A 13559-nucleotide genomic window follows, 5' to 3' on the forward strand; every position below is an offset into this window, starting at 1 on the left:
AAAAAAATAGTAAGAAAAAAACCCTTTTATGGTGCAGTTTTGCATCTTTGGTTAAAAAATAACAACTAAAAACAACGTTTGGTATCATCACATCTGTAACAATCTCTACAATAAATCAAATTTTTATTCTGCACGACAAACGCTATAATTTTTTATTTTTATTTTTTAAATAGAGCCCAAATGCTTTTTGGTTCATTTCGCCTCACCCCCCAAAAAATGATCAAAAAAGCCATATGTACCCCAAAATGGTTCCAATTAAAACTACAGCTCGTCACACACACACAAAAAAGTCCCCATAGAGCTTTGCCCATGGAGAAATTTAGTGATGCAAAAAGAAAAAAAATCCAAAAAATGTTTTTATTGTACAAAAGAGGAAAAACATTAAAAATCATATATAATTTTAGTATTGTCATGATTGTACCCACCAGCAGAAAAAAATTATCATGTCATTTACGCTTCATGATTAACGCTGTAAAAAAAAAACAGAACAAACCTCCAAAACCATGGCAGGATTGATGTGTTTTTTCTCCCTGCCATGGTTTGGGGGGTTATAAATTATATGTACCCAAAAAATTGCACCAATAAAAACTACAGTTTGCCAGACAAAAAAAAAACGAGTGCTCTTACGGCCATGTCGAAGGAAAAATAAAAAAAGTTATGGCTTTTGAAAAGTAGCGATGAAAATCCTTCAAAAATCAATGCGTCCATATGGCCAAAATAGGTCAGGTCCTTACGGGGTTAAATACTGTTACTGTTAAGTGGATTTTGGTGGACTGTTACCTCACTTCACAGTCTCTGCTCAGTCAGTTCTTCTCCTGACCCTGCACTACATATACGCATAGTAAGATAACCTGTAGTACAATATTGTAATGTAATCATGTGAACGGGTTAGGAATATGTTCTGTACGTTATGCACAGGAAGAGCAAGGTGCTGGTCACATGACCCATCACTAATCCCTTTAAACTCTTTTACGTGGCTCAGAACAAGTTGATGTTATTAGATTACTGGTAATCCTTTGTCTGCTTTACTGGTCTGAACAACACTCTCACAGGAAGCTACTAACAGTCCATCTGAAACCATCTTATGTCTCACAGCACCGGAGCCAAGACATCTAGCACCCCAGAGAAAGACGTGGCAAAAGGCCACACTGGGGCAAGAAGCAAAAGTGGAGGAGAGGCTAGTGGCAAGAAGAAAGCAACAGGGGGTCACGAAGGAGACCAAAAGCCTGAAACTGGAGAAGGTCATGAGAAGAAAAGCCACCACCATGGCCACGATGACAGACACCATGCCAATGGTAGAGGTCACCACAAAGGCAAGAGAGTGAGCGATACCCACAGCATCACAACTAAGACATATTCTCCTTTTCTGAATTCACTTTTCAGCAAGGTAGGTGAACTGGATGTCTTCAGGTACTGTAGAGGAATTAGAGTCTGTCTGGTTTAACAGAGCGTTCAATAGGACGGCTTGTAGTCGCAGATCTGACTGCCAAGACTCCTGGGAAAATGCCTGATTTTCAGAGAAGTCCACCAAAGCAGCTTGCGTAAACTAGAGTGGGAATCACTGCTTGTTTGTAAGTGGCTTTTCATCCTGGCTCATAAAGGGTCCCTTCTATGACGTCTGTATACCTTAACAGAGCATATGGACAGGGGTAATCTGGATGACACAACCCCTAGAAACAATTTAGAATTTTTCTCCTTCACCCTATTAGATGTGTGGCACTAATTATGTCTGGGTAACAATGTAGACGGATTAATTTCTTATACATGTACCTGTTGCTAATGACTACTAATTACCAATTATGTATTGTTTTATAAAAGTGATGAAATAATTGCATATTCAAAGCCTATAATGATGCTAAAAAAAAGTAAAAAGGTACATCACAAGTAAAAAGAAATGTTTTTCTCTTACAAAACACTGTATTATGGGAAAAATAATACTGTATATAAGTGGTATTGCCACATCAGTAAAGACCCAAACTATAAGATGATAATATTATTTATCCCCTAGGTTGAATGAAATAAAAAAAATTTCGAGACAATTCCGGTATTTTTGCTTTTCCTAGTATTTCCTTAAATAAAACTAAATAAAAAATTGATCAAAATACCGTATATACCCCAAAATGGTGCCAATTAACTCTTCAACTCTTCAACCTTGTCTTTAAATTTTAACATAAAAAAAAAATATAAATTTGCTACCTTAGTAATCGTAATGATAAGAATACAATAAGCAGGTCACTTATACTGCACAGTGAATGCCATAAAAACAAAACACAAAAAACAATGATGGAATTCTAACAATAAATGTAATCCTAAATGGCATTAAAGAATACAACCTGCGCCCCCCCCCCCCCAAAAAAAAGCCCTTGTATGGTTACATTGATTCAAAAATTACAAGGCCATGGCCTTTGAAAGAAAAACCTATGACAATAATTGTTTTTTTATAAAAAACTTTTTGCTTTGATCTACAAATCATTTAACTTTAAAATTCAATAGCCCCATTAAAGGTTTTACTAATTGGGATGTACGACAAAATAAATAAAAAGGGCTTCAAGCTGCTTACTAAATCTGTCAACTCCACGAAGGCGTCAGGATTGATTGATTGATTGCTGCTTTATTAAGGCAGTAACTAGCGTTCTTCACTCCGTGTGGGTTGTTTGTTTTTTGAGTTTAAAAAAAAAAAAAGAGTAGGTAGGTTTAGGTGATAGGTCCTCTTTAAGCTCCAAACTATGGCACATACTTAAATACAGTAGGCAATGTCGTTTCGACAAACTTTACATATATCAATGCAAGTGAATATAATAAGCGTTAGAATTAAGAAAATGCCTCTTTCTCCACTTATTAGCCACTTCTTCTCCCCCTCCTGCACTGATCGTTCACTCTGAAATAATGCTAAGATCAGTCTTGAGACGGATCAGCTCACTGAGGGATCAGATTACATGCTGCTCCTATTTCCATGGACAGGGGATGAGGAGGAAGAAGCAGCTGTAGAGTGAATGAGTAAGCTGTAGATGTAGCTCTGGTTTAACCTTTTTGATTCCAGTACGATCGCAGCATCTAAAGAGTATGACAATGAGGTCTAATAGGCTTGTATAATACATGGCAATACTGAGGTTTTGTTGTGTATTCTATGAGCAGTCAAAGTTGATAATATTAAAAAAACATAATGGAACGAAAGTAAAAAGTGTAAAAAAGTTAAGTAAAAATGTAAAAAAAATTTTTTTTTAAAATCCAAACCATTCCCCCTTCGCCTTTTATTAACATATGAAAACAAAAATAAATGGAGACCACACAAAATTCTTGCGTTCGTATTAACATTAGCACATTTTTGTAATCTGCATGGTAAACGCTGTGAAAAAATACTAAACACTCTAGTCCAAATCTACTAATTTTGTGCATGCTGTGTCACAAAAAATGGAATAAAAATCAATCAAATAATCGCGTGAACCAAAAAAATAATACCAATTAATAGTATAGTGTATTGTAAGTGTATGTAGTATGTAGAGTTGGTAAAACTTAAAAAAACTATAAAAATTTGCTCCAATTCTGCTGATTCAGGGAATAATGTTATCATGTCATTTATACCACATGGTTTGCTCTCTAAAAAAAAACCAATGCTGGTATTTTTGGGTCTTTTCTCCCCTTCCCCCACAAAAAAGTTATAAAAGTTATACATTATATGTACCCAAAAACTATGTTAAAAAAATACTACTTCTCCGGCAAAAAAACAAGCCCCCACATAACCATGTGGACAGAAGAAAAAAAGTTATGCCTCTTGGAATGCGATGATGAAAAAAATGATTAGTAATAAAGGCCAAAAATAGGCCAGTTGTTAAGGGTGTATATAGAATAAAGGCAGGCCATGCAGCTGCTGTGGAACCCCTGAAGACAGAGGAAAGGCCCTATTTTGGTCGCATCCACTTAGCTACGGTAGCTACTAGGAAGCAAATACTTGTACAGGGCTCTTCTCTCCAGAAGCAATGCTTAATTAGTCATGAAGGGAGTTAGGAATTGGCCCAATGGTCAATCAATGGTCATATATATGTCACTAGTAACCTCTTTTGCCCCAGAATTAGTATTCTGTTTTCTCTGTCCATGAAGGTTTACTAAACCTCAATTAGCTTAACAATAAGACTTAAATGGTTTTTCCAGGATTTTCCAAGAGTGGAGCCACTCTATATCTCAGGCTGTGCTTGGTACTGCAGCTATGAGATGCCAAGAGGATACTATAAGGTGCGGTCAGGAAACTGTTTTCAACCAATGTGTTGTATAATATACATATCTACTATACCAAATGTTAGGATGTAATGTATGCTACTGTACACGGAGACAGGCAGTCACTAATGGTCTTCATTCTTTTTACTACATAGGAGAGGGATTTGGCCCCGGAAGAAATGGACGGTGAGTCTCCGGCTTTAAAGCTTATGATTAACTTGTTACGTAACCCCCAGAGGGTTCTATAGTGATTTTCAGTATATCCTTAATACTGTGATCCTGGATAAGCAGATCAGAGGTCAACACATTGTATTTTTGAATTACATTTTTTACAAGTTTTTAAATCTCTTTTCCCATTTTGATTTATGGAATTGGGAGCAAGAAAACATTACTTTTTTCCAAGGGATTAAATAAGCCTTGCAGGTTTAGTAAACTTAAAGGAGTTATCCAGAATTACAAAAAAGGTCTGTTTTGTTTTCTCAGAAACTGTGACACTCCTGTTCATAGGCGGTGACTTTTGCAGAAAAAACTGTGAATCCTGGACAAGTCCTTTAAACTTACTTAGGGCACTTACAATGATTCGGAAAGTCTTCAGACCCCGTTACTTTTTCCCAATTTTGTTCTGTTGTGCAAATTAAAATCACTCTGTGCTCAATACCCCAAAGCGATAAAGTAAAAACAGACTGTTAGAAATCTCTGTACATTTTTTAACTAACATTTTGCATTGACTTAAGTATTTACACTCTTTGGTATAACACTTGACACTTAGCTCTGGAGGCCTCCCATTCCTCTCGATCATCTTTAAGATGTTTCTACACCTTGATTGGAGTCACTGTCCTAACTTCAGCTGATTGGACATCATTTTAAAAAACAACTCCCCTGTTTATATAAGGTCTCAGAACTCACAATGCATATCGAAACCAAAACCAAGCCATGAGGAGGAAAGAACTGCCTGTAGAGCTCAGAGATGGGATTGTGTGAAGGCATAGATCTGGAGAAGGCTACAAAAAATGTTTGCCGCGCTGAAGGTTCCCAGGAGCCCAGCAGCCTCCATGATTCTTAAATGGAAGAGTTTGGAACAACCAGGACTCTTCCTAGAACTGGCTGACGCATCAAACTACTTAGTCAGGGGAGAAGGGCCTTGGCAAGTGAGGTGACTATGTACCCTGCGTGCAGATGGAAGAATATTCCAGAAGGTCAACCATTACTGTGGCATTCCACCAATCTGGGCTTTGTCGCAGAAAAAAGCCTCTCCTTAGTAAAAGACACATGAAAGCCACGTGGAGTTTGCCACAAAGCACCTAAAGGACTCTCAGGCTGTGAAAAACAAGATTCTCTGGTCTGATGAAACCAAGATTGAACTTTTTGGCCTGTTTTAAGCGTTATGTCTGGAGAAAACCAGCTGCTGCTCATCACCTGCCCAATACTATCCCTACAGTGAAGCCTGGTGGCAACATCATGCTGCGGGTATTTTTCAACAGTTGGGACAGGAAGACCGGTCAGGGCTGATGGAAAGCTAAATGGAGCAAAGTATAGCGATATTCTTAAGCAAAGCCTGATCCAGCGCGCAAGAGACCTTAGACTGAGCAGAAGGTTTACTTTCTAGAAAGACAATCACCCTAAGCACACAGCCAAGACTACATATATAAGTAGCTGAGGAACAACTCTGTGAATGTTCTTGAGTGGCCCAGCCAGAGCCTTGAGTTGAACCCAATCGAACATCTCTGGAGAGACCTGAAAATGGCTCCACAGACGACCCCCATCCAACCTGACAGAGAATTTGCAGAGAAGAATAGCAGAAAATCCCCTAATTCAGATGTGCAAGCCTTGTGGCATCATACCCAAAAACACTGGAGGCTGTAATCGCTCACAAAGGTGCTTCACCTAAGTACTAAGTACAGGGCGTGAATACTTATGTCAATGCAAAATGTTAGTTTCTCTTTTTTTTTAAATTTACGAAACTTTCTAATATTCTGTTATCACTTTGTCATTATGGGGTACTGAGTGCAGAATGGTGGGGAAAAGATTGACATTTCTTTTTAATTTGCACAAGGCCACAACATAGCAAAATATAAAAAAATGTGAGAGGGTCTGAAGACTTTCCGAATTTATTGTATTTTGGATGCGTTCTTCAGAATACTTTGTTTGTACCATCATTTTATTTAAATAGGGTTTTTATTCTACACATAGATTTTTAATTGTTGGTGATTTTATATTTTTACTCTAAGTATCTACACCACAAAATTGCAGTTTTCCCACTGAACTCTAGGCATATGGATGTCATGGAGAGGGAGGTCACTCGCTTGCAACCCCATCTAAGAGGCACAACAGACAGCCATTAATTAAGAGTGACTCCCAGACATTCTTTTGTATGTGTGGGATGCAGTTCCACATTTTAGTGTGAGCAGTGGGTGACTACAGTCCAGTGATTCTGACATCCCTAGTTCCAAGAGACGAGTTGTCTTTGTATTTCTTTTGTATTTAGTTCATGAATTTAATGTTAGCTCTTGTTCTCAACTAGGATGGTTTTTCTAATGTTTTCTACAGAGTTACATGCTGCCTTTTTGGAGTTTGATGCTGATCAAGATGGATACATTGGGTACAAGGAACTGGGCGAGTGTATGAGAACAATGGGATATATGCCAACCGAAATGGAATTGATTGAGATCTCCCAGCATATAAAAATGAGAAGTGAGTGATCTACTTTCCTATTTCTGCTACTTTCAGGGCAGTGAGGGTGAAATTGTAGTCAGAGGACCATAATAACCTGTCAGCTCCAGTTGTCCAAAACCTGAAAAACCCACCACGTATATCCTATGGGTCTGAGATGTTTAAATTAATGCTATGGTTATGCCTAGGCAAGACCTGTGTGGTCTCCACCCACCTTAGACCCTGCAGTAGGCATAATACAGTGCATTACTATTACCGGAGTGTTCCTTTAAATGAATTGTTCCATTTCTAAAACCTGTTTTTAAATACTGTATTATAACATTCTGAACCCCTTATTTGCAACATATATTAGTTAGCCAAACTTGGAGAGGCTACAAAGAGCAGGGGAAGCCCATCATATCCATGTATGACACGGACAGACAATTAATTCCAATGGCCACAGTGTAATGCTTCATCTCCCCTGTAGTGGCACTGCAGGATAAATGAACACATGTTGCTGGATTTCCTCATAGATTACACCTCATTGCTGGGGATCCAAATAGTGGTACAAACTGGGATCAACTTATTTTATGGGGGATTCTTCCAACAAAAGAGGATTTAAAAAGCAGACAACCTCCTGTGGATTACAAACTTCTGTCATCTTTTCCTCCCAAGTGGACCCATAGTACTCATAACTTTTACCATCTTCATGCTTCATAAAGACCATGGTGGTTTTTTGGCTGGGGATTAAGGTGAAATAGGGGAGTGAAATCCTATCTTAGCTCTCTTGCCCGCCAAATTTACATAATGGGTTAGCAGATGAAGGATAGGACCCTCGGGTCAAATACATTTGTGGAAACAACTTTTCTTTTTTGGAAAGAGCAGCATTCTTGTCCATGGACAGTATGCAGTATTGCGGCTCAGCCTCATTGACTTGAATAGGACTAATTTTGAAAAAAAAAGTTGACTCTTTTCTATTCCTGGAGAACTCCTGTAATGATGATTGACAAGTCACATGTACAGCAACCTGCAAGAGAAAACGTGGAATCCCTGATCAATTAGCAATTACTGTAGATTAAAAGCTTTAGCAGTAGGCTTACTGGAATCATCAGACTTAGCTGTTCATTGGGGACAAGTACAAATAAGTCAATCTTATTCACTGGGATAGGTCTTTGGGAAAAATAGGACATGTGGCTACATTAGTTACGAATTAGCTACAGCAATCACCTCTGATGAGGCACACCAGTGCAGACGTATATCAGGTATTTGTTGTTCAAATATAGTTTTGGGCTATTATATAGCTTTGCACACTGTTTGACAGCGATTTTCATCTATTTCCTTCTGGACGATTTACTTCAGGTTGTTTTGGTTGCTTGGATGAGGCTTGGATATGGACACAGATTCTAGACTGGACTGAGATCTGGACTTTGACTTGGACGTTCTCTTATGTTACTCTGACCTTGTGCTTGGGATCATTGTCCTTCTGAAATATTAACTTTCTGCCAAACTTTAGATTGAGTGGTCTGGTTGACTGATGTACTTTCACTCCAGTCTCAGCCATTGAACTCTGTAGCACATTCAAGTAATTGTTCCTGTGGTTTCCCTGATAAGTCATCTTGCTATGATGCTGAGTTTCGAGGGAAAGCCTTGTCTAGACAGTGCCTGGGTGTTATGATTCAGCTTCTATTTCCAACAACGGATTCAACTGTGTCCACTGGTATATCCAAACTCTCAACCCAGCTCATCTTGCTCTACACAAAAGAGATTTAGGACAGCACTCCAAGAATGTGGGTGTATTTCAATTGGGGAGATACAAAAGATTAAGACTCACCTGGTGCGGACCACCTGTCGTAAGACAGGCCTCCACACCGCTGGTCCTAGTTCTCCTTTAATGTTATGTGGCACTCGTCCACTCTGTCACCTAATCCCTGTGGTGGTCCAAGTGGGCAGGGAGAGTGCAAAGGAATAGCCCAGGGTATGTCGGTACCTCAGTTGCAAACAGAGGAAGAAATAAATAACAAAAGAACCCAGCACTCCGGCTGTATGAGAAATAGAGGATGCACTTACGTGAATGAGGAGTTCGCAGGCACCAGCAAGCCTCCTCAATTATCTAGGTTCACAAGCAATCTGGAAGTGGTGGATCATGTGCGACCACAAGTTCATGCTCATGTTCTGTTGCCCATGCACACTAGATGGCCATGGCATGCATGCCTTTCTATTGAACCAGAACCAATAATACATAAGGCTTGATTCATTTGTAATGTTAGAACTTTTGAACGGCAAACAATAATGGTACGATATGTGAACACATCTATCTAGTTTTGAATCACTCAAGTTTTTAAAAACATGTCAAGAAAAGATTTTTGGGGGGTGACCATCAGTGTGGTACATCGCATAAAAATAGTTGTAATACTTAAAGTTCAAAAATATTAAAAAATAGATAAAAAAATTAAAATATGTTGGAAGATCAGATAAAATAATTGCATAAAACATAAGAAAATATATGTACATATAAAATAAATAGAAATATAAAATATATATGAAACATTAAAGCGCACAAAGAATATTATATAAATTACAGATTTTAAATAAAAAATAAAAAATTTTCATAAATATTTTGACAAAACTAAATTGAAAAAGAATTTTAAAAAATTTAAAGTAAAAATGGTCATGGAAATTAAGTTACATATATTATTTAGGGTTGCAACAGTATGCTAAAAAGCTGTTATAAGAATGAACTTGAATTTCATCATAAAATATGGGAGTTAGGAATATATATATAAGTCTTGTAGCAAAACATGATAATGTGGAAAATTAAATCCAAGGGATCAAAAAAAGAGGGGTTTCAGGAGAGAAGCAGGAGAATTTCTTCAAAATTATTTAGACGTGCTCAAGTGCTTCATTCAGTCCCTTGGGTGACAAGGTGTCTAAGCGAAAGATCCAAAACATCTCCTTGTGTAATTTCATAAATTCTCTGTAAAGGGATCTTTTCCATTGGGGTTATAGACAACAATTGAAAAAAGCCTCCTGGTGCTCCAGCAGTAAGGATATGATAGATAACTAACTTCGTAGGGGTGCCAGGTCCGCGGCACCCCTCAATCCCAGAAGGCGTGTAGTAAATCAGATTTGGATGGTGTTTTCAAAGTTTCAGTAGGTTTATTATACAACGCGTTTCGGCCTCCTAAGAAGCCTTTATCAAGTATATAATTCTTCCATTCGGGTTAAGCGCATAAGTGGGGTGTCTCTGTTATAATGAGATAGATACTGTGGTTTAAAAAGCCATTTGTGCTGTTTGAGCGGTGTTTGTTGCCTCATGTTCTTCGGGCATTTATCATATGGTCAACTATTTTCAAACTGCATGGACATTCGAGCACATAAACAACAGAACCGGACCCACAGTTCAGAAAATATCATAGTATAGTTTTTGTTTTCATTTTGTATGAAGATCTCTTTTCTGTTGTGGAAGATGTTTAGGCAACATTTGCAGTTACGTACATTGCATCTAAAGGCACCATGACTGTATGTCCACCCCACATGGAGTTTGCAGAAGTACAATTTGGGATCTTTTGCTTGTGAGGGTGAGAAGGTGCTGATATGTTTTTGAGGGTCCTGTTTCTTCAGAATACCACTTGAAGTTGACTAGGAATATTGTCTGAGGAAAAGGGGTACCCTGTCTGATTCCCTAGTGTGTTGATATGATACTCTTTAGATGAGAATGTTGAGTATTAAAACGAGTCACAGCAGTATTTTTGAGTTGTGGTCCTTGGTTTTCTCAGACTTCTGTTGGTCCTTTGGCTGATCTCGCTGTTATAGTATTGACTTGGCCAAATTTACTAGCTGCCCTGGGTACCCCTTGTTTTTGAAGCATTTTTTAAGAATGTTTGATTGTGCTTTAAAATACGAGTCTGCGGTGCGATTTCTCCCGATTCCCCTAAATTGTCCATAGGGGATATTTAATTTCCATTGTTTTGCACGACAGCTTGTGAAATCTAAATAGCTATTTGCATCAATGGTTTTGAAATGGGTTTTGGTGTGGGTTTGGCCCCCGGATGTGTTGTAAATCTAAAAAGACCATTTGGTTGACACTAATATTGCCTAAAAACTCCAGAAGCCACGTGTTAGTGTTAAGATCTAGGATAAAACTATGAAGGTCCGTCTCTGGGCCATCCCATATGATTAGAATGTCATCAATGAACTGTTTTGTACAAAATTACACGTGGGTTACTCATTTTGTCTTCTTAAAATGCACCCATATAAAGATTTGCATAATTGAGCGCAAATTTTGTCCCCATCGTGGTCACTTTCGTCTGTAAGTAGAATCTATTATTATAGGTAAAATAGTTGTTAGTGAGGATAAAATGGATGGCATCTCAGTTAAAACTTTTTTGATGGATAGGCACTAGAGGGTCCTGGTCTAAAAAGTGTTGGATTGCCAGGATCACCTTGTCATGTGGAATATTGGTGTATAGAGATTTCAAGTCTAAGGAGGCCCATATATAAGAATCCTTCCATGAAATGTCTGGCTTAATAAGACTTAAAAGGTGTCCAGTATTCTTTAGGTAGGCCGGTAAGTATTTGACAAAATGTTGTCATTGGTAACATAACATAGTAACATAGTATGTAAGGCTGAATGAAGACAATGTCCATCTGGTTCAGCCTGTTTCAACCTCCTTGTTGATCCAGAGGAAGGCAAAAAACCCCAAGAGGCAGAAGACAATTAGCCCCATCGGGGGAAAAATTCCTTCCCAACTCCATAATGGCAGTCAGAATAATCCCTGGATCAACCTCTGATAGTTCCTACCTGACTGTGAGACCCGGGACAACAACCCGCTGGTCACCTAATCTCTATATCCTGTAATATCGTAGCGCTCTAGAAAGACATCTAGTCCCCTCTTAAACTCCTCTATGGATTTTGCTATCACCACGTCCTCAGGCAGAGGGTTCCAGTTTCACTGCTCTTACAGTAAAGAACTCCCTTCTGTGTTGGCGATGAAACCTGCTTTCTTCTGGACGTAGCGGATGCCCTCGTTACCGACGCAATCCTGGGTATAAACAGATCATGGGAGAGATCCTTGTATTGTCCCCTCATGTATTTATACATAGTTATTTGGTCGCCGCTTAGCTGTCTTATTTCCAGGGTGAATAATCCTAATTTTGATAGCCTCTCTGGGTATTCCAGTCCCCTCATTCCATTTATTAATTTAGTTGCCTTTTTTTGAACCCCCTCAAGCATTGCTACATCTTTCCTGAGCACCGGTGTCAAGAACTGTACACAGTATTCCATGTGAGGCCTGACAGGTGACTTATATACTGGTAGAATAATGTTCTCGTCCCTTGACCCTATGCCTCTTTTAATGCACCCTAAGACCTTATTAGCTTTTGTAGCAGCTGACTGGCATTGGTTGCTCCAGTTAAATTTACAATCCACTAGAACCCCCAGGTCTTTTTCCATATCACTTTTCCCTAGCTGTACACCATTTAGTGTATATTGGTGACATCCGTTTCTCCTGCCCATGTGTATAACCTTACATTTGTCAACATTCATTTGCCATTTTTCAGCCCAAACTCCCAGCTTATCTAGGTCCTTTTGTAGCTGCACATTGTCCTCCGTTGTATTAATTGTCTTATATAATTTTGTATCACCTGCAAATATTGATATTTTACTGTGCAGCCCCTCTATCAGGTCGTTGATAAATATATTGAACAGAATGGGGCCTAATACTGAGCCCTGTGGCACCCTGCTAACAACGGTGGCCCATTCAGAGTACAAACTATTTATTACTATCCTCTGCTTTCTATCTCTGAGCCAATTCTTTACCCAGCTACACACATTCTCGCCCAGACTGAGCTGTCTCATTTTATATATCAACCTATTATGCGGCACAGTATCAAATGCTTTAGAGAAATCCAGATATATAAGAGCAATAGACTCTCCCAGATCCAGCCTAGAGCTTTCTTCATCGTAGAAGCTGATCAGATTGGTCTGACATGATCAACCCCTCATGAACCCATGCTGGTGAGGAGTTATTCCATTGTTCTCCTTGAGGTCTTCTTCTATGTGTCTTTCAGAAGCCCCTCGAATATTATTCCAGTTACTGAAGTGAGACTTACCGGCCTGTAGTTTCCAGGCTCTGTTTTGGACCCCTTTTTGTATATTGGAACTACATTGGCAATACGCCAATCCAATGGTACAACCCCGGTCTTGATAGTTTCCATAAATATTAGAAATAGCGGCCTAGCTATCACATCACTTAGTTCCCGTAAAAACCTTGGGTGTATTTCATCTGGGCCCGGTAATTCGTCGATTTTAATCCTCTTTAACGGGCTCAGCACTTCCTCCTGTGTTAGGCATGCAGTATTTTGCGGGGGGTTCGTTTTATTCCCCTGCATCTCATGTGACATTTCCTTTTCATTCGTGAATACATTTGAAAAGAAACTATTTAATAGATTTGCCTTTCCCCCATTGTTTTCTATGATCTCTTCTGTATTATTTGTTAAAGGGCCAGTGCTCTCAGTGCAAATCCTTTTGCTGTTAATATAGTTGAAGAATAGTTTCGGGTTGTTTTTGCTCTCTTTGGCGATCAGTCTTTCTGCCTCCTCCTAAGCACTTTTGATCTTTCCTTTACATGTTTTGTTTTTTTCCCTGTATGATTTTAGCACTTCTTCGCTGCCTTCTTGCTTTAGTAGTTTGAACGCTT

At 38.8% G+C, this 13559-nt stretch overlaps 1 protein-coding gene across 1 annotated transcript in view; it reads left to right on the top strand.

The window, feature by feature from the left end:
* The first annotated feature begins 1084 nt into the window (after positions 1-1084).
* LOC136588568 (calcium-binding protein 2-like) overlaps positions 1085-13559 on the top strand; it is a 28259-nt gene continuing 15784 nt past the window's right edge. Inside the window, exons 1-3 of the mRNA XM_066587907.1 lie at positions 1085-1387; positions 4368-4398; positions 6760-6903. Coding sequence (XP_066444004.1) covers positions 1085-1387; positions 4368-4398; positions 6760-6903 — 478 coding nt within the window. The remainder of the gene's footprint in view (positions 1388-4367; positions 4399-6759; positions 6904-13559) is intronic.

Source organism: Eleutherodactylus coqui, chromosome 13, assembly GCF_035609145.1.
Source record: "Eleutherodactylus coqui strain aEleCoq1 chromosome 13, aEleCoq1.hap1, whole genome shotgun sequence".
Classification (NCBI taxonomy): domain Eukaryota; kingdom Metazoa; phylum Chordata; class Amphibia; order Anura; family Eleutherodactylidae; genus Eleutherodactylus; species Eleutherodactylus coqui.